Consider the following 23429-nt stretch of genomic DNA (forward strand, 5'->3'; position numbering starts at 1 on the left):
AATGTATAACTACACAATATAAGTTTTTATTTCTTTTTTTAAGTTTTGTCAAATTGGTGTTGGTTTTCCTTTTCAATAATCAATTTCTTACCATCAAAATTTCTTGAACTAAATTATATTTTAATAAATATTTATTAATATAATTGCGATTATTAGACATTTTAAATTTTTTAATTTTTAAAAAAGAAAATTTCTTTTTCTAAAAAAAAAATAAGTATTTCTTTATTTGCTTTATAAAAATGTAAATAAAATGGCAAATATAATGATTTTCTCTTTATTTATTAAAAAAATAAATAATTTTATATTTGATTCCCCATTGTTTATATTCTTTGACATAATAAAAATTTCCCAAAAATATAACATATGAGCATGATATTTTTCATTTAGTAATTTTTCTGTTCTCATAAATATATTTTTAACGTAGTAAAGATAATAGTAATAAAATAATTGTAATTTTTTTTTAACTTAGAGTAATAATAAAAATAATATTCCATTTTTTAAACAGTCAGGCTAGTATAATTCATTTTAACATAATATGATTATATTAATTTTATTTTAAGAATTTTCAAGAACCTTTTAAGAAAAACTTTATGAGAAGCAATGCTTCCTTTGCTCCTATGACTCCTTATCACTGTGCTCATTACATATAACAATCAAATAAATCTAACACAAAACGAAGAAAGAAAGTTAAATATAAACATTTAAAAAACCAGAACTAGATTACACAGGCAAATAGTGATATAGTTGAAGCAAGTGATATATAAAAATAGTTTTCTGTCTATATATTACAACTGTAATTGTGTTATGATAAAAAGAGTTTTTTGTATATTTTTTTTCCTCGTATTAAATATTGTTTAAATTTTTGCGTATGATTCGAGAGGATGATGCATATCAACGAATATAAAAGAAATATATATGTATAATAAATATAGTTTGATTGTCCTTTTAAATAAAAAACGATTTGCTTATTAGTTTTAAATTTAATTTCCACAACACATTATATGATGTACATTTAATCATTTTATTTAAAATCTACATATGTTTTTTATTATTAATAAAATCTTAATTCGAATTCAAAGCCCATTAATTGATAAATCTTTAAAAACCGTGTGGAATAATCCTTCACCTAAATCAAATGTTCCAAAATTTTAAATATGACTGATGTCGATGTGAGAAAGAGAAATATACCATATGATGAAAATTTAAAAGTATAATAATATATTTTATAATATTTTTATATAACTGAAATTTAATTAATATAATTTAAAGATATATAAAAGATAATAATTCATTTATTAAAAGGATCTTCATCATGTCTCTGGTGACCAAAATTTTACAGACTCAAATAAGGATGATGATGAGGATGACGATGAAAAAATCATTCAAGATGTAGATGCTGAAAAATTAAAGTTATTATTAGGGCAAGCTTCTGACAATACCACTGATGTCTTAGATAAATCTCTCAATAAATTATCACCCAAGTTTTTAATTAAAATATTCATTAGCAACATAATATAGTAATTAAATTATGTTTATATAATATGGGATGTTATTTTTTTTTAAATTATATCATTAACACAAAAAAATTTAATACCAATTTTGGCATATAAAAGAGCTATTTAAAAATTGTATTGACATTAGAGATCTATATTGAGCATGAATATCATTAGGCCCAACCCAAAAAAGCCCAGCCTAAAATTAAGAAATTTTTTTTTTACCATAACCCAGAGCAAAATTATTTTTAAAAAATAGGGTCACCTAAGACCAAAGTCAATTTGGTCTCAGGAAATGGGTGGGCCAGACCCTGCAGATTACAATAACATACCCCACAAAACACTTTTCTTTTATTATAATATATAAATTCGAATAACATGTATCAGCCCAGGATGGTAATTTAAAAAATTTGAGGGGCTCTGGCTTACCTGCCAATTATAGCCCTAGAATTAATTTTTTTAGCCTTCAAACCTGGCTTTGTCAAATTTTATTATTCTTCGCCCTACTCTGGCCCAAAATTTTATTTTCTTCTAGGCTTAGTGGACAAATTTTTTATTTTAAATTAAATTTTAAAGTTAAATAAAAATCAACTAATTGTTTTGTCTAATTTCAACAAAAAATTTATTTTATTTTGATAAAAGAAGAAAAAAAGAGAAATTGATACAACCTGAACTGGGAAATTTTATGATAGCAAATGAAATGAATTTGCCTAATTCTGAACCTTGCATTTTTTTGAAATTCTAGCAAGGTCTGTTAAAATATTTGCCCATATTGTCCAGGCTAACCCATAAATCTTGTTTTTCTCATGGGTTTAGATAAGGCCTCGCTTACCTTCACCTCCTAATAAATATTTATGAATCCTTCTAACCCCATATAGATTTTTTATAAATGTCTGATATTGAATGTCATACAATATTTATTAACTATCATATCTACTATATATCTTTGTCTTAATTTAAATTTTTTAGGAAGGAAATTTTTGAAAAGAATATGAAGGCAAATCACATAAATTTGCCAATTGTGAAATTCCAACATGGCCTGTAAAAATATTTTGCAGCTGTCCATCCAGTCCAACCCAAAAATTTCACCTATAAGTTCCAGCCGATTTCACATACCTCCACTGCCCTCTAAAATTTTTTTATGAAACCTTCAAATTTTATATAAATGTTTGATATTGTTTTTAATGTCATAAAAAATTTATTGACCATCATTTTTTCAAAAATTTAAAAACCAAAAAAAAACTAACTTTTTATTACAGATAATTGTTATACAGCATATTTAAATTTATACCATTCAAAACAAATATGTCCTTACAAAAATAATGACTGAAATATAGGTTTACATAAATTTAAAAAAAAAAAATCTTTTGATGTCAAATGTTTTTTTAATATTAGGGATAAATAATCCTTACCTTAATAATAATTTAACTAAATCATTCTCATGATTTGGTCTTTAAATCTTTCGGGAATTCTGCCCGGAAAAAAAAACTTAATGATAAAAATTAAATAAAACTTCATCAAATACCTGGTATTAAGTTACAACAACTTGACTTTAAATACATTCAACATAAACGAAAAAGATGTATACATTTTAGACTTCCCGAAAACTTTTTAGTTACGTTATGATTAGGTTATTTTAGGTCTATTACGAAGCATAACTTCTATCCGTTTCGTACGAATAATAAAATTTGTTATTTGTATTCGATTTGAATTTATCCGAATAATTTTTTTTTTTAAACATAAAAATAATACGAAAATGATGGACTTTTTTTTTATTGTATCTCTAATTATAAATAGGGGAAAAAACATTTATTATGATAATCTGATGATAAAAGAGCATGCAATCAAGTTATTAACCAAATTAAATTGTATATTAATTTAATTTTCTAATGCCGAAAGATTTCTTATTGATTATTCTTGATGAGACATGGGATTTTTTGACAGCAAAAATGTACCAATAAGAAAAACCTTTTAAAGGCAGTTGTAGCATAACCTTGTTAATCACACCACACAATCAGATTGATAAATTTAAATTTTATTTTTAAAAAGTAAAATAATACATTTTAATAATTATTCGAATATGATTCGTTTTTGAATTGGGCCTAGATCATATATAATTCTATTTTTACGAATAAAACGGAACTAAAATTTGATTATTTATAATTAAAAGAAAAAAATGTGATATTTTTTTGTTATTATATTATTTTGCAACAAATCACATTCAGCCATAATCATTGCCCATATTTGAGATGATTTTTTGGTAAAAAATAAGTAAATATGAGTAATAATTTCGTGATAAATTCGCCAAATATTGTCTTGGCCATAACGGATAATTTCAAATTATTCCTTGTTTTATTCGTAGTTTACAATTAATTAATTATTTTTTTATATTTAAAAAAATGTTGATTTTTTTTCTCTTTAAATCATATGTGTAAAGATGATTGGCGAATAAAATACCAATCTATATATTGGTATCAGTTATCGAATCGGTGTTGTAAGAAAATGGGATTGGATCGATGAAAAATTTGTGGGTCGGCACGGCCCTTATCTTTCCCATGCTTAAAAAAATATTATATGTAAAGGTTTATAAATGATAAGATAAAATGATTTATTTAACTTAATAAAATGACATCAATGTAATTAAATATTTTTGTAACAGGAATGTAAAAGTTTTTATCTGCATAAATATTCATATCATTAGTTAGTTATATAATATATATAAAAATCGATAAACTGCAAAAATGGATAGAGGAGGAAATCATTTTTTTTAAAGTCATGTAATTAAACTTTGTACAAAAAAAACAATTGATTTATGGTAGTTTAAAATTGATAATTTTTATTTTATCCAATTTGAAGAATTGCGCAATACACACCTTCTTTTTTTTATAAATGTATGAATGCATTTATTTCAAGTGTGAGAGAGCCATATCGATTCTGTTCCCATAATCTAGCCCAAAAAAAATTTACAAAAAAAATATTCCAACTGGCCCGGAACAATCTGACTTCCCATAGACGAGATATCTTTAAAGATTTCAAGTTTGAATAACATAATCTTAAAATAAATGAGCTCAATCATACCCCACATTTATTAATTCAATTTTTTTTAAAAAAAACCTCTTTTATATAACTCGGGGAAAGACTGAACTGGGCGAATAATATTAATTTGACAAATGGGGCGTTACCACGGTTTACCTTACCTGGCTATGAATCAAAGTTTAAGCGGCCATTTTGACCTAATCATTTTGATTGTCTTAATAGAACAACGAAACTTCAAAATTATGGGATATAGTTACAGGAGTGAAAAAATGTCGAGAATGGATACACTTTACCCTGAATTCACGAATAATCTCGAATTCCAGGCGAAGATTAAAAAAATACAGCCATTATCTTATATACTTCGCCGCGAATTCGCGCTAATTATGAATATCAGGGTTATAAACCGGAGCATAAATGCTACAAAATTCCAATCTATATTCTACCAAACTTTGATTCTACCAATCGAAACCATGAAATATTTTTGTTCACACAGGATGAAGCCTCATATGGGAACAGAATCGAAAGGCGAACAAAATAAATAACTATTTTTATATTTTAAAATGAGAATAGTATTTTTGATCCATACACTATGGAATCATTTCAAAGGGAGTTGAAGAACAATGAAATTTCGGACAAAACTCAAAGACAGGTTCTCCCTTTAAAAAAGATAGTTTCGAACCTAAGATTTTTTTTTTCTTCAACATTATGGGCAAGAAGATTTTTTTTTCTTTCTGATTATCAATTTAGAAAGGTGTCAGTTAGACGGGTAATCAAAAAAATTACGATTATGATATACTACCAAACGTCATTAATGTTCGGTCATCTTAACCCTTTTTTTAAATCTTCAAATTTAAAAAAAAATCGGTACGATTGAGATTAGGATTTCATTTACCAGCCGGGGGTGAGCGGGCGAGTTATAAATTTTTTGAAACAATGGCCGTGCTGTCAGGTGAACTTGAAATTTTTTTTCGGGCTAAATTAGTGAAACGGACAGGTAAAAGTTATTTTTTACGTGATAAGTGATAAAAGCGTATTCGCCCTCTGGTTGTGGGTACATCAGAGCTACGTTAGGTTTTCCTCAAATCCATCAAACAGATAGTTAATTAGGGGGAGAAAAATGAGGAGCCCTTCACACGTTTGTGAACAAGCCGCACGTACTTTTAGTCGCAACATTTTGAAAAATGTTGCGTAATCCTCTATAGGCTCAGTAAAAAGGAATGGGGTAAAAAAAGAGCCTATACCCGAGAACTACAGTATAATTTAGTTACTTTAAAGGTGGGTGATGGCTGATTTTAAGTTTAAATTATTTAGTCGAGATTGCATATTTTATAGAGTTTAAGTAAAAAATACATTAAAATAAATAAAGATCTAAACTAAACCGATAAAACAATTCTTAAAAATTGGGTGGGCTTGCGAGTTGAACAAATTTTTTAAGAAAATAAAAATGGAGGGTGGGGGGTGAATTAAAAAACCATAGGCGGGCGAGCGCTGGATAAATTTTTTAAAAAGTATGACGGGTTAAAAACGCGCCTATTGCAGACCATATAGTGTAGAAAATAATATCCTTTAATTGTTAGTGAATAGTTGAGTGATCGTCTAATTCGATTCAATCTATAAACGCGTACCGGAAAAAGATTGCTGAGCATCGAGATGTGACTTAACCCCCCTTCCGCTTTCTCAAAGGGTTGAGCTATCTTTCATAAGATAAATCCGAGTTTGAGGTGATAGTTTACTTCTGTTTTGAATGGGCTAATAAAATGGGAAAATTATCCGCTTACTATATTTTGTCAGTCAGTCATTACAGTGGTTCATCTTTAATATCTAGAATTCCTTTGGCACATCTGTTTAACAAGTCAACCTTATAATTTTATTATATAAAAAAAGCAGCCTAAACAATAGTTTAGACCTCCCCTCCAAACTGCCCTAAAAAGAAAAGAGGCTCTTTAGATTTAAGTAGATAGAGTTGTCTTTGCGACTTCTTTTTCCAAACTAAAATAATTTATTCAATTGAACGAACTTTAAAACAATCCAAGATATGGGGGTGTCCTAGTTCGAAATCTGTTTAGCTCAGCCCAGGTTTCAAAAATATAACGAACCCGGACACATTCCTTTAAATTATATTTTTATTTAAAAAATTTTCATCATTCATTTTTAGTTTATAATTAGTTTTGTTCGTAAAACATAATTTACAAAACTTAATTCAATTATAGATGGTTTTTTTTCTTCCTCTTTACTTGTTTTATAAAAGAGAAAGAAAAAATTATTTTTTAGTTGTATATTTTTTAGTGTGTGTTGTGTATCTGTATAAAATATATCTATATTTGATAATAATGAACATCACATAATTTTACCAGATCTTTGTTTTTAATCAATATTACTACATCTTATTTTATTATTTTTAAAAACTTTCACGATCGATAATAACTAAAAAAAAAAAAAATAGATATATATTTTTTATCAAAAAGTAATAAAACATTTGGGGGAAAACTTTTGTTTTTAAAGTTTCTTTTATTTTAAACCACTCTTTTTTTACTTAAAAGAGTCAAGTTTTATTTAAATTTTCACAAATTATTATAGATATTTTTATTTTTCAGATTTCTTTCTACCCCGATAATTTAGAAATAAAAAAAAAATTTTATTCTCATGCTGAACTTCCATTTTGATTGATTTTTAAAGGGATTGGTCGATTTTTTAAAACGAAAGAACGCCATAACTTTAAAAACTAATGCCGATTCCTATATGGCTTATCATAAATGGATATCGACCATACCACGATCAAATTTGTTTAATTCTTTTCATTATATTTATCAGAGATTTGCAGTGGTTGGCTCGTATTTTTTTTTAAAAAAATAATAAGATACTTTCGTAATATGATTACTCGATTCTTTTTTTTTCGAAAAATGTAGTAGTGTAACTGGAATCAGTTACTTTTTATTGAAGTAATTGTAGCAGAATTTAATCGCCAATCTCTAATATTCTGAATAATCCTACAGTACACATATACATTTACTACCCCCTTAATTATGTACTTATGCCCCACAAATCGGGCAAAATTTCACCAATTTTTTTATAAGACCCGACAACAGTTTCCCCTCCCCTACTTGGTTTTCCTTCTTTTTTAGAACCTTTTTTCCCCAACCGATTTTACTTCTTTTTTTAAACCTTTTACTTCCAATAATTTATCTTATAATTTGTAGGGGTCACAAATTTTATATTTATTAACAAGTTCACAACTTTTATATTTATAATTTACTTTTTCCTTTCTAAAATATTAATTAAATAGTTTTTTTTACCCGGTAATATTTTTCTTTTTATTATTTCAACGCGATAAATATCTAATAATGGTTATAATTATATATACATATACATATATTTACTACCTTATCTCAGTTATCATACAAGATTTTCAGGAAAATTTTTTGAATCCCTTTAATCACCAATTTAATTTAAATCTTAGCATGCGCGCTATGTATAGAAAAATGAATGGTGTATTTTTTTTCTATGTTTGGACTCAGATCAGGTATAGGCTCCTGGCAAACTTTAATGTTTAATATTTAAAATTATTTTTTGACAAAAATTGTTTGTATATAAACTCGAATTTTGAAAATGATATATAACATAAATAAATATATTTATAAAATTATTACAGATGGAAAAACTACGTGGTTCGAGGCATATTTAGTTTCCTTATGATATCAACCTTTTGCCTGGTTATTTATCTTGGTCCTTTAGCTCTCCTGATATTGGTAAAAAAAATTTTTACAACTATATACTATTATTTGGGATTATATACAAGAAAGAAAGAAAAGAAAAGAAATATAATGTTACGGTGACTAGAATTATATTTTAAAATCATGCTAAATTTTTCCTTATACTTATTAAATTGTCATTTTCCTTTCCTTTTTTTTCCTAGAGGAGATTGAATTAATTTTTTTTCATCTTGCTATCTTAAAATAAATAATTATACTAAATAATCTTTAAAAAAATAAATTGTAAAACAAAATTATTTAATTTAAAATATTTAGATTACGATAATTATCATCTCTATCCGTTTTCCTATATAATGGCGAATATCTAAATCGACTTATTAATTTTAATGTAGATAGTGGTTCCTAAAGCTAGCTAGACAAGGCTTTACTCCGCATTCACAGTTAACGCGAATTCGCGGCGAAGTATACAAAAATTATTAATATCATATTTTGTAAAATTCGTCGCGACGCTAACTGTGAACGATGGGCTACGCTTTTTCCAACTAGCTAGATATCTTTTAAAGCGAACAATAGACCGAGCCTCCCCATATTTTTTTTAAAAAAAATGAGCCTGATTAGATTTAGTTACGCGAAATACCGAAAGGTAATCGATTAATATAAGAGGGCGCATATTAAAATTGACGAGTTTACTTATTTTTTTTTGGATTCGTGTAAATCTATCATTAATTTTGTTAAACTTATATATATATAAACAAGATTCAAATCATACAATTAAAATGTTTCGCCGAGATAATCTCCATTGGTTATGCCGTGTACAGGATCGATAAGCTGCCCTGGTTTCGGACCGTCAGTTGGTACTTTTTGATAACTTCCAATTACTACTTTTACGGCGAAAGCATGGTCGAGTACTTTGGAACTCTAGTTAATCGCAGGGTAAAGAGACAAAAAAAATGATATACAATACAGGGTTGGCAAATATATATAAATTTAATTTAAATCATCCCGAAGTGATTTAAATCAATAATTTAAATAAAATTCAATTTACCAAATTTTATCGAAATACTTAATATAAGGAAAAGACAAAGAGTTGGATTATTTTAGAATTAAATAATTTTTATATGTATAAAATACTAAATTGTATTAGTTTCATTACCTATTAACTATTAGACAAAAAAAATATTTTATTTATTTTGTATTTCTATTGCTTCAATTTTTGACATAATTAATTGTTAATTGTATAATTCTAATCTCAATGTAGAAAGAAATTATTTAATATTCTAAAAAAAATAATTAGTCTGTTAAATTCAGGACTGTTAACCCTCCATTCGATTCAGGGTTTGCAGTCCACTAAATACTTATAAAATTTAGTAAAAATAACAGAAAAATGAGCTTTATTTTACTATATTATATTTAGCCATTTAATAAAAATAATTTTATCATTATAATTAGAAAAATACAAATACAATTTAAAAATAATATTCTATTTGTTTTTTTTAAATTTTGAGAATTATCATGATATCTTTCAATATCTAGATGTTAAAATTAAAATCGATTTTTTCTGCTTAACTTTGAAAGTGCATTGCAACTTTTCATATACTCGATTGGTATTATAAGAAAACTATGTTTGCACATATCTACGAATTTTTGGTTGACAGTTTTATTTGACAAAATATCAAATTAGCTCATGACATATCACTATATATTTTTTTCAACAATTTCCTGACCAGATCTCCTGAAGAATTAACTTTTTACTTTCAAAAAAATATTATACTAAGGTTAAAAAAAAGTTATGATGTAATATTTTTAATCTAAATCTGTAACTTCTCTAATCGAAATACTGATATTTGGTTTAAATCCCGATTTAAATCAAAAAAATCACAAATTATGCCAATCCTAATACGAAATGATTGATATTACTCTATATATCCCACAAACATTCTCGAGAAGATCATAAAATTGAAAGCACATTTTTATAAAAGACATTACTAACAATTCATTCATTCATTTAAAATTACCTTATCAATACAAATCAGCTGGCGACGTGGCCAGTTTGGTTTCCCGTTTAATATTGATATTTTTTTAAACAAAATTCATTTATTTATAAAAATTATTATACGGGAAAACCAATATACACAAGATTATATTTAAATGCCGGCTTCAAAACTAGTTTTAATGAATGAATGTATCATAGGTCTAGAGGTAAGAATTATAAATATTTTATAAGATATGCGTAAAACCTAGAGACCCACGCAGCATTTTATACTTAAATTTACTGTACACCTAGTTTTATTACTAATTTAAATTTGCATAAACAAAGTTCAACTTTTTGAGTTTTCTCATAACGTATCACCGATTCATATCCTTCACCCTTTACATCATTGGATTCGTCCTGTTCGTGCTCAGCTTGAAGAAAAAATTTTACATGAAGCAATTTTCGTTGGTAAATTATAACTTATTAATTGATTGGCATTCGCTGTAACATAATGAAGTTTTTATAAGACTAGTGCTAAAACGGGGCCAGACCAGGATCAACAAATAGCCATACTGAAAAAAACACGACTTGATAGACGACAACCACAATTTGATTGGTCTAATTTTTTTTTAAAAATCATAGGCTCTAAACTAAGTATTAACTATTAACTAATACAATAAAATTTAAATAACTTTAGAATATATACCCTAAAAAATACCATCCCTCCTCCCCCAGAGAAAATATTTTCAATTGAATATACATTCATTTTGATGAATACACACTACCTGCCAAATTTTCGAATAAACTATGTAAAAGCTTTATTGAATTTAACTAAAAATATATTTTACAGTATAGTTATCAATATTTAATTGCCCATTACATCCTGATATATAATTTATAATTAAAAAAATTTTGAAAATGTTAACAAATTTTATTTTAAGATTTTGGATTTTATTTTAAATATATAATCAAAATTATCCTCTTATATTAACTTTTATATATCTCTTTAAATTAAACAATATTAAAATGATTTTTTTTATATTAGATGATTATTTCAAAAACTAAGCATATATAAATTATTTTAATAATTAAATTTAGCGATTAATTTAAACATACCATAAAATATAAAATGGTTATAATATAAAATATTTCTATTCAGAGAGAGTGAGAGAAAAAATTGAATTATGATTTATTACAAACAAAAAGGTGGATTAATTTAAAACATGACAACACTATATATACACTCTAGGAAAATATATTTTATATAATCTAGTATGAAGTCCATAAGTTATCACTTTGATTTCATCTTAGTAATCCGTGTCTAGAAGAATTTTTTTGACAGGATTAGGATTCAAAACCTGGTTTGAGAATTTGAACACGGCGCATCTTAGCCACTCAACCACTTTCTGGCCTTATATATTTGTTACTTAACTTACCCTATCTCTCCACTTCGGGTTTTTAAAATTGTTTAAATCAAATTTCACCTTAAAAAATGCCTGAAATCTCTTTTAAAAATAATTTTTATGCATTAAAAAAAAATCCTTAAACACGAAGTCAAAAAATTTCTTTAAAAAAATCTTCTAAAAATTTTGCTCAAAAATTCCTGGAAGATTTTTTTTTCGAACTAGTGTTGTTAAACGGCTCGTTTTGAGCCGATTTTTCAAAACGGCTGACTCACTATTTTGGCCAGAAAAATATTGCTTAAGCCTCAAAATTTCGATAATATATGTCTAAACCTTTGTTCCTTCTATGAGCAAATCTTCAGGCTTGCGTAATATTTTTCTGGATGAAATATTGAGTTAATCATTTTTAAAAATCGGCTCAAAACGAGTCGTTTAACTACACTATTTCGAACTCTACTTAAACTTGAACTTGTTTTATTATGTTATCGAATTTTGGGATGTTATTTATCAAGACAGTGTTTTCCTATAATGGATATTTGTCTACTTGACAGCCGTTTAGGGCTAGTCTATCTTCTATCCTGCAACAGGCCATTTTAAAATTTACTCCTTTAATTTTATCTATTTTTTTTGAGAGGCTGTGTTATAATTATTTAAAAATGTAATTTGATTTATAATTCTTTTTTGACATTAGTTTATTTTTATTATTTTCTATTATTAAATTTAAATTTATAATAATTTTTTTTAGTTCGCTTGGACTCACGTTACCCTTATGATTATAGTCATTCAATCTCATCTATTAGTGCAAAATATATTCGAGGGATTAATATGGTTAACATTTATTTATATTATACTCGTTACAACCTCATTTTGGGTCCATTATTAATGTCGTAAAATCTGCTAAGGCCTCGTTTATACCGCTATGTCGCCCATGCAACGCGTAATTCATTGCTAAACGATAGCATAGCGGTAGAATTTAACATTACATATTTTGTAAATTACGCATCGCTTGAGCGACATCGCCGTTTACCGTAAACTACCCTCGAGGCAAGAACCTATTTCTACTTAAACCACTAAGCTGATCTGTTAAGTCTAAATTTTGAGGTAGTAGATATTTTTTGACAACATTTACACGTTTTTTAGGTGGGTGTTTCAGGGTTTCACAACTTCTTAAAAATAAATAAACGAATATTTTTGATTGAATGCAGTTTACTTCTTTTTTTGGAAATTTATTTTTTTATGAGATATATCAATCATCACAAAGAATTATATATAATACATCCCAATTAGTTATTTTACATAACCAAAAATAAATTAATTACTATAACTTTCTTCCCTTTTTTATTTTCTCAAGGACGGAGGAGGGGAATTTGCGATTCATAGATTTTTTTCCAGCACCAGCCATTAAAATTGAGTGGAATTATGCTATTCATCTGACACTACTATTTTACATATTTACCTAATTATTTACATGGTTTTTTTTAGACTCTACTTTATTAATTTTTACAAGGAGCGCCATATCTGATTTAAATATTTGATAGGGCTTACAAATTTGGTAGAAGCGCTTAGCGTCACGTTTCTTGTGGTTGCTTAAATTGGTATACCATTTTATTAACGCAAAATAAAATCAACATCGACGATAACATTTGAAGATGAATTCTTTGGGTGATGTCGCAAACCTAAAACGCATCAATTTGTAAGCCCTACAACTTAAAAAATACGCTTTTATACAGAAATTAAAATCTTGGGATTTTTTTAAAATAATGTAAAGACAGTGGGGAGAATATTCTCCCCTCCCCATTAGGATACCTTTTGATTCAACTAAAGTGGAATTTGGAGTTGGTACCCATAAGATGATGATATTCTTGCGACGAAATATTTATATTTTATTTCGCCTTAATAAAGAGATGCAGATACCGTCTTGGTATCCGTTTTGGTAGAATCGACCGGATACCATATTTTTTTTCGTTTTGTATCTGCTTTGGTATCGGCTAAAAAAAAGTGGATGCTATGCATCACTGTTCATAAATGTTTTTCTCCTTTTTTTGTATATCTTTTAGGTTTATAGTGCCCGTATCGATCATAGTATGCAACGATATTGGAGCCTATCTCTTCGGTTTCTTTTTCGGAAGAACTCCCCTCATCCAGTTATCGCCCAAAAAAACGTGGGAAGGGTTTTGGGGCGGTTTAGTCTCTACGCTCATATTTGGATGGATAGTAATAACTTTATCAATCTTTCTTTCTTTAGAGAAGGCGGGGGGGGGGGTTACAATGGCGAATTTATTTTTGTTAAAATGATAATTAAAATAAGTCATAATATTGCAAAAAAAAATTTTAAAACAAAAATATTCAAAATTTAATTATCAGAATTTGGAACATGGATTAAAAATAAATTCAGGTTCGGAACGCATTAATTTTTAAAAAATGGGTTCTGTTTCCAGTTCATAAATTTGTGGCTGTTCCGAGGATTCCTGTCCCAAACTCTCTCTCTCTCTAAAATGAATCGCGCATCATTTTAGCGAGAAATATGCATAATCAGGCTTGCACGTGATAAACGTCTTTTTAATTTGTCTGAAATTTATAAGGTAGGCATTTTATATTTATATACGTGCTTAGAAGAATCCATTTCCGGCTATAAAATTTATAAGATATGTATTTTATATTTGTATTCGTGCTAAAAGAACTCACTTTCAACGAAAATCAGATTTTTTTAAAATTTAATTTAAAAAAAACTCGCTAAATAAGATATTTTAAAGTTGGAAAATTGCAAAATTATTTAGTGAACTCCTTTTTTAAATTTTGAAGATCCTGAATTTGGGGAAATGTATTCCTGTATGTTTAAATACCACCCATCCTATAAATTTCTAATTTTTATACTAAAATACCACGGATTAGTGTTGTTAAACGGCTCGTTTTGAGTCGATTTTTTAAAACTGCTAACTCAATATTTCATCCAGAATAGAATTACTCAAGCCTGAAGATTTTCTTTGTAGAAGGAACTTGGATACCTGTTAGCGAAATCTCGAGACATAGACAATATTTTTCTGGCTATAATATTGAGTTAGCCGTTTTTTAAAATCGTCTCAAAACGAGCCCTTTAACAACTAATACCACGGATTTACTGATTACACATATGCCGCCTTTTTGAAAACGGCCCGATTAAAATTTTAGCCAAAATAGTATTATGGTAAGCCTGGAGATTTGGCAAATAGAGGTCAAAATCTTTTTGCCATCTATGAACAAAAATCTCCAGGCTTATACAATATTATTTTTGGCTAAAATCTTAATCGGGCCGTTTTTAAAAATAGGTAGGACAGACAGTGTAGCAACACTAGAGTCAAGAAAATGCCCATTACTCTCACTTTTGTTAAAACCCTTCCTTGAAACTATAATAATAAGTTCTGGCTGCTATGTATTTCTCTTAGTTCCAATCTGATTATAATCTATATCGGAATTTATTTTTATTTTTTTTTAAAAAAAATATCTATATAGATATCGGGTTTACTGTGCCGTTACAAATACATGGTGTGCCCTATCGAGTACAACGAGAAAAAGGACACCTTTTCTATCGATTGTATCCCAGGGCCAGTCTTTCAACCCAGACTCATCCCCTACCAATCTTCCATGACCCATTTCTTTCGATTGGTATACGGAAAAAAAAATTAATCTAACCAATTTTTTAATTCTATGAACCTTCCCCGAATTAGTATTCTCTAGGATCGGTCCACGGGCCGGGCTAGCCGCAACATTACCAATAATATAGGCCCAGCTGGAGGCCCTAGAAATTATTAACGTTATCCTATTCCATATTTTGCCCTGAATGAATGTCGTAATTTAAAATATATTATAAAGAAAATCAGTAGGTGTGAAGTATTTCACAATAAAATAGATAAACATGATTAAATTATAAAAGGTATATCTGAAAAGACTTTGATACCGCGAAATTTGCCAGGTCCGGCTTGATCAAAATCGTGAAACCTCTTTGTTTAAGGTAGATTAAGCAAGAATAGGTTAGGGTCAGAAACGTCAATCAAATTTTAAATTATTGCCGACACTGGGGATGCGCTATTCGGGGAAGGGAGAGGGGTTACCATAATCCTAAGTTAGTTTTCATTTGTGTTTGAAAAGGTTTCTCAAAGAAATTATTTCATAAAAATTTTAAAATTCGAGGATGCTATTTATAGCACCTTAATATATTTGTTGAATTAAACAAATTGATTAATAAAACAGCTTTACACGAAATTAAAATGAATTTTTTTTTCTTTTTTTTTTTGAAAAAGTTCAATATTCCCATCGACAAGTTAGCTATATACCCGTTTCAATTGCATTCATTGTCCATGTCGCTTTTTGGGTCCGTAATTGGTCCTTTTGGCGGATTTTTTGCCAGCGGTTTTAAGCGAGCCTTTAAAATCAAAGTAAAATTTTTTTTTTAAAATAAAAATTTTAAAAGTAAAATGTCGTTGTGACTTTTTCGACATTACAGGAATACAAGATTTTTTTTTAAGGAAAAAGGATGGTCTAGGGCAAATTTTTAGGCTTTATTCTGGAGGGGGGAGGAGGGGTTTATAAAACCCAGAATGTGTTAAAGTTTATATATAGCTTTTCTAAAATACATAGTACCCCTATTTTAACTCATACTATTTTAAATCCTAATTACATTGGTAAAAAGTTCAACTATGCCTTTGAAAATGGGTATACATTTTTAAAAAAAAATTAGAGGATTAATTGCTGAGGCATTTCTTTTAAATCACGCCAAAAAATCGATGCATGTTGGATTAATTCCTGTTTTGGAATTTATAATATTAAAGTCTGGGAGAACTATTAGTTATGTCTTATGAAAGGTTGAATAAATAGTTCCACTTGTAGTCAATATATTAACAATTTAAACAAATGTCTCCTTTATTTCATATAAATATATATGTATATCAAAATTATCATAATTTTAATAATAAACACCTTTTCATTAAAAAAAACAATAAAATAAATATCAAAAACGTTAATTTATAAAATACATATCACTCGCTATCAAATCATTATAACACATCACTTACGAATACGAACACATATAATCCATGAACGGGCCGAAAAATTTATATGACATTTAAAATCTGGATCGCGCTTATATAAAATATTACCACTTAATAAACACATTAATATTTAGACATTAGATTAACAATCTTCACCCAATCATCCATGCCGTATTTCTTGAGGGTACAAGTGTATTTCAACAAGACAGGACACCATTTTATACTGCGAAATCGAGTAAAAATAATTGTTACCTGACAGATGGATTTTTATTTTAGAGTGGCCATCATCGACACCTAAATTTAAATCCAATCGAAAATTTATGGAATATAAAGGACAAATAAAAAAGACAATTTAAGATAATTTAAAATTCGCCCTACAACTGGGAGAAATCTCATAAATTCAGGTAGGATAAACGTTACCATAAAAGCTAAATGGGACATAGCCAGATAATGAATTCAAATGGAAGATTATTTATGAAGCACTTAACATTTTTTTTATATAAATAAAATGATATATTTTCATATGTTTTTTTAATATATACATATTATACTATATTAAAAAAAATAATATGCCGTTTCAAATTGGGGGTATTATTATTTTAATCGAAATATTAAAATGCATAAAAATAAAAAAAAATTGCGATTGGATGAAATAGGTTGGGAAAAATATTTCTTCTTGACTATAATTTTTTTTATAAAAAAAATTTGAGTAACGTCTATATATATAGTTTTGGGTTCGAATTCAGCAAGGGTCATGTTTTTTTCTAAAGCCAACTAGGCGGTTGCATCCTTGGGGGGATGACCACGTGATTCCGTATATATATTAAAAAATAAATGAGTCTTATTGCATTTTAATTAAATTTTTCTCTTTGTTTAGTAATTTGGACTGACGTCATATATAATTACTCGAATCTATAATTCAAAATAAAATGACACCCCCCCCCCCACCCCCTATATAAACAATTATATGACAGATTGGTTAAAATTTTGTTGTAAGGAAAATTAAAAAGTTTGGTTTTAAAAAATAATCATAATAAACATATATACAGGACTTTGGGGGAATGATTCCTGGTCATGGAGGTGTAATGGATAGGTTTGATTGTCAAGTTCTCATGGCAACATTTGTTCACGTTTACTACTCTAGCTTTATAAAGTTTGCATACTTAATCAATTTTTTTTAAATACCTTGATTATAAAGTATATTTGGCACCGTTTTGTCCAATTATTTAGGCCGAAATTTTTGTGCTTTACTATGTTATTATGCTATATTTAACCGATGTGACAATATATGACAATTTCTAAAATAAGTTAATTATGTTTATGAAGTATTGTAATGCTTTGCAGATTTGACAAAGGTATTTTTCAGTAAAAACCCATTTCTATTAAACATAAACACTAATTTTATACACAATTGCATCCATAAAATTGCTAAAATATATAGGTTTTCTATTTTTCTTGAATTTCTTTCGAAAAACTAATTAATAGTTCTGTACGTGTTGATAAATCAGTTATCGGATTGATATTAAATTATCATGCAATATTTTGATTATCTAATATCCCTCCTATTATATTTTCATCAAAATTTAAATATACTTTTCTATATTTGTACAGATTACCTAATATCGAGAAAATACTTCATCACATTTTCTTACTCAAGCCCGATCAACAATTGGCAATATTTTCCGAAATCAAACAGAGGCTCATCAATAACCATTTGCTCCCAGATATACCAAAATCACATAATCACTCATTTACATAAAAAATTTTAACAATTAAATATATATATATATTTTAAAAATATATAATATTAAAAATATAAATTATAATTTAAATTCTCTTAAACTATATATATCGTATAATTGGAGTTTTTAGTAGAACTGATAGGTAGTGTTGTTAAGCGGCTCGATTTTTAAAAAGCGCCAAGCCAATATTTTAGCCATGAATATTAGACAAGCCTGGAGATTTTTCTCATAAAAGGTAGAAATGTTTGGGCATCGATTAATAAAATTTCTAGTCTTTATGTCTTATTTTTTGGCTAAAATATTGGGCTAGCCGGTTTTAAGAATCGATCCGAACAACACTACTGATAGGGAAAATGTAATCTTAGTTAATTTTGTCCATTTTGTTTTAGTAAGAATATGTTAAAATATTTGTATTTATTTTTTGAAAATTTATCTTCATATCGAGTAATATTGTATTATATCGAATATATCGTGCACGACGTCTTATAGTAAAAATATATTATTTATATATTTTTTTTTATTTGTAGCATATTATGAGTTTAATATTACTATATTTTGTCCCATCTATTCTCTTGATCCAATGTATGTTTAGTAACAATTATTTTTATAACGAAAATAAAAATTTTTAAAAAAAAATAATTATAATTATACGCGCAAATATATTTTATAAATTGTCCTTTTTATTATTTGTATAAAACTCTTTTTTAAAAAAAAATATAACCAAAATAGATTCAAAAATTTACCTAGTTTAAAAAAATGAAAACCAAATTATATTCTTTAATGTATTAAATTTATACGTCGATCGTAATTTTGTAATTTATTTTGAATGAAATGCCAAAATAAATATATCTCATAAAATAAATCGCCAATTACTTGTATATTATATAAGAACTGAGCGTTTATATAAGTAAGGGAAACATTATTTCATTTCTTGTTTTTGTTAAAATAATATCAATTATATAACACTTATATATTAAGTTAATTTTTTTTTAGTAGAGTACTTTTTAACCTAAAAAATTGATACTATTAGTTATTATCGGGAGATTTTTGTCCAGATCTTTTTGCTTTTTATAAACTACCCGTAACTAATATCCTCTGTTTTACATATTTTGTCTCTTTTACAAATCTTTCCACACTAAATTTTGTATGTAGATATATTTTAACCCAAAATGATTCTATTAGGTTATTCAGAGTTAGGGTAATAGAATCATCTGCTTTTAAATATCTATTAAAACATAGTTAAGCCTTTGTTTTCTCCAATTACTTTTGAATTTTAATTTTAAATGCTCAGTGAAATTTGAGCTAATTATTCAAGAGAAAATAGTTGATCTGCACGAAGAAGTAAATGAATAATTCAATCATCGCCTAAAACTCCACTTAACTAGAAAAACAAACAGAGACAATGTTAATAAATTAATTCATCCCGTTAAATTTCCTCATATTGACCTCAAGGCGTCAAGTTAAAATGTGATAAACGCAGTTTGTAACAAATTATCTGGCAAAATTGCGGATCAAATCTTGTTCATTTGACTCAACATTGAGAGATGAATACTAACTAAAGTGTTGTGTTGATAGCAAACATTTCCATATTTTTTAATTTATCTGCAATTTAACTTATTAAAAATTGTAATATGTAATATATTGCTGTTAAGGGACATTGAGTAACGGTAACGCAAAACATTACTCATTAATTAAAATTTTTTCTTAAATAATATCGAAAAAATATATTGTATTATAAAATTATCTTTTACATTTTATGAATAAAACCCTAGTTTTTAAGTCAGATCAACCACCAAATTCTTTCATTTTTATTTTAAACGGTGTTGAATTTTAGTCAAGATTGTTAAATTAATTGAATCAATCAAGATATTCGTGATAATTTATGTAACAAATCCCTACCAAAACAACATTATATCATAACTAATTACACAACTAAAATAAATAAATTTTCTTTTATAAACAACTGCTAATTTTATTGGCCAACAAAACATATATATACAAATAAATATAATATAATAAAACTATTTAAAAACAAAAAGTTTTTATGATTATAAAATCTCGTCCCTTTATACTTTTTTGAGGAAAAAAATCAAAGTTCTACATGTGATATATAAAATCAGGCTACTATTTATTAAATTTCCGAGACCTTCAGAGGTAACATTTGCACAGCCAGGCTTGGATTTTTTTTAAAAAAAATTTTCGGCACGTCCCGGGTTTTATATTTTTTTCCAGAATTATTTTAAAATATATTTATTTTTAATTTTTACAGTTAATAACTGCGATTTAAAATTTACTGAAATTCAGACCCGGCCTGAGTATTTTATAAAAAAAATCAGGCCCGGCCAGGATATATTTAAATATTTTAAAATAAACTAATTAATTTCTTAGAAAATATATATTTAATTTTGAATAATAATATAACAATATGTTAATTTATATTTATTATGTTAATTGTACATACTTCTTCAGATGAAAATTATTTAACCTGTCCAGTTTCCAATATGAAACATTTTTTTAAACCAACAAAAAAAATAAGGGTACAAAGTCTACTCTTTTTGAGGGTCTGAATGAAGATTCTTTTGAAGATATTCAGCTTTTATCAAAATAAGAATTATTCTTTAATTTTTAATAAATTCTTCTAATTAAAATTTTTTTTTGTTATATATAACACAACTCCCATCCTTTACGCCAGTTGAACCTGTGTTTAGCATGGCGAAATATGCTTGAGCACTCTATTGATTATTTGATCAAAATTTTGACAATAAATTCATGTTAAAATTAATAAAATTTTATTATAAAAATATCTTATCTTACAATATATTATTTTGTATAATTTTATTTACAATATATATATAGGAAAAGAATTATTATAAAAATCACTCATCTTATATATATTATTTTTGTATAATTTTATTTATATTATATAAGGGAAATTTTTGTTGACAATATTAATTTTTCAAGTAAGGAGTAATACATTACTTTCTGAATAGCCAGTAACGGGTATTCCTTTTTTCATAAGGTAACGAGTAACAGTGACGCATTCCTTTTTTTGAAGTAAAGAGTAATTTGAAGTAACGTTTATTTTTGCAAGTTGGATAATTTTATTTGAAAATAATTTTAATATATGAAAATGTTTTCCATCTAATCTGCATAACACTGTATATCTAATTGTAACAGAATGATTCAATCTTTTGGTTATAATTTTTATAAAGTGATTTTAATTTTTAACTACTTTATATAATGATTGGCTAAGAAAATTTTTTAATTAACAGTGCCAACTAGTGTTGTTAAACGGCTCGTTTTGAGCCGATTTTTAAAAACGGCTAACTCAATATTTTAGCCAGAAAAATATTGCTTAAGCCTCAAGATTTCGAAAATGTATGTCAAGACATTTGTTCCTTCTATGAGCAAAATCTTCAGGCTTGGGTAATATTTTTCTGGATGAGGTATTGAGTTAGCCGTTTTTAAAAATCAGCTCAAAATGAGCCGTTTAACAACACTAGTGCCAACCGAAGATTTGATGCTATTTCGTAAAGAAATATAAGGATTCGATTTTTACCAAATAGTCATAGTCTGTATTGGAATTTGAGAGTATTCACAATAATGTGGTACCATAGGAAATCATTCCATCCTGATATAATAAATTAATTTGAAAGACTAAGTATTTAAGCCTTTCCTAAACATTGTACGAGACCTAATCCACTAGTCGCTACTATCAGACAACATCCCTTTCACCTTAGAACAAGTTGCAGGCGCGTAACCAATTCGGGGAAAGGGGGAAATTCTCCCCCCATCGCAAAATTGACTGTTTTCATAAATATCATTTTAAGCTAATAAAAATTTTACCCTCCCCCCCCCCTCCACTCTTATAAAATTTTACAAATATTTGAATATCAATTTTCCAACATAAAACTTATCTTTTATAAATAAATTTTATTAAAATTTCCTTTCCTTGTGAGTACATTAACATTATTCAAAAATATTGACAAAATGGAAAAATTTTTAGTCAAAGAGATTGAGATCAAACGGTAATTTATTTTATTGTTATATATAATTATTTTATTAAATTCAAAATTATTAGTGAGTTAGAATTAATAAGTATTTTTAATAATATTTTAACTATTAATAAATATCTATAATTTTTTAAATATTTTTCATTTTTACTTCTATTTTGTAGAACAGAAGAAATAGAAACACAAAAGTTAAATAAGGCTGAGCATGAAAAAAAGTTATGTGTGGTCAGAAGCGATATCATTATTGAATTCAATTGATCACTCAGAGTTTATCATTGCTGCTAGTTGCATCAATAAATTATTTTCCTATAGTTCACTACTTTGTAGAAATTTACAAAAACCAAATTTAGATTTGGTTCAGGTTATTGATTTAGCAGAAAATATATATGAATAGGTAGATACAATAAGAATAAATGTAGATGAATATTTTCATAATATTTATCTAGACGTTGAATCGAAGGCTAAATTTTATGATATAACACTATTTAAACCTCGTCTAGACCTAGGGAATTATTGAGATGTGTTAGAATTGCATTAGTTCCGCGTTTATTATAGTTAGATAATTACATCACAATTTTCATTAATTATCATTTTATTTTTAATCATAATTTAAATTTTATTATATAATAAATTACAATTTTATTTTACAAGCTCAATTACATTTTTTTTATCTCTTTATATATCCTTTTTTTAAACAATAATAAAAAAAATAACTAATACAAATTGATGTATAAAAAAATGTTAATATAAAATTTTCACCGAAATTTAAATACAAATTGATGTATAAAAAAATAAATCAATTGCCAAAATAAATAATAAAATAACATCGATCAATATATTCAACAAGATGTAAAATAAATATTGGCTTAACTGAAGAATATTATATCCATTTTCATCCCATTCTTAGATACTTTTTTATCATAAATAAAAGTACGGTTTTTAGATAAAAACAAGTCTTTAGCAATCGATGCGCCTAATCGGTGTAAACTTGGCTCAATTTCCTAATTTTATGAAGTTGTTTTATATTCTTGCATGT

The 23429-nt window shown here is 26.8% G+C and overlaps 1 protein-coding gene across 1 annotated transcript; it reads left to right on the forward strand.

The window, feature by feature from the left end:
- The first annotated feature begins 1115 nt into the window (after positions 1-1115).
- On the forward strand, positions 1116-19190 carry LOC135925688 (phosphatidate cytidylyltransferase, photoreceptor-specific-like). The gene is made up of 11 exons (XM_065461126.1): positions 1116-1208; positions 1303-1481; positions 8179-8275; positions 8996-9172; positions 10557-10679; positions 12360-12442; positions 13672-13828; positions 15104-15256; positions 15892-16026; positions 17688-17791; positions 18250-19190. Exons 1-11 carry the CDS (start codon positions 1155-1157, stop codon positions 18395-18397), a joined length of 1410 nt encoding a protein of 469 aa, XP_065317198.1. The 5' UTR covers positions 1116-1154; the 3' UTR covers positions 18398-19190.
- The last annotated feature ends 4239 nt before the right edge of the window (positions 19191-23429 follow it).

This window comes from Gordionus sp. m RMFG-2023, chromosome 3, assembly GCF_954871325.1.
Source record: "Gordionus sp. m RMFG-2023 chromosome 3, tfGorSpeb1-WG-v2, whole genome shotgun sequence".
Classification (NCBI taxonomy): domain Eukaryota; kingdom Metazoa; phylum Nematomorpha; class Gordioida; order Chordodea; family Parachordodidae; genus Gordionus; species Gordionus sp. m RMFG-2023.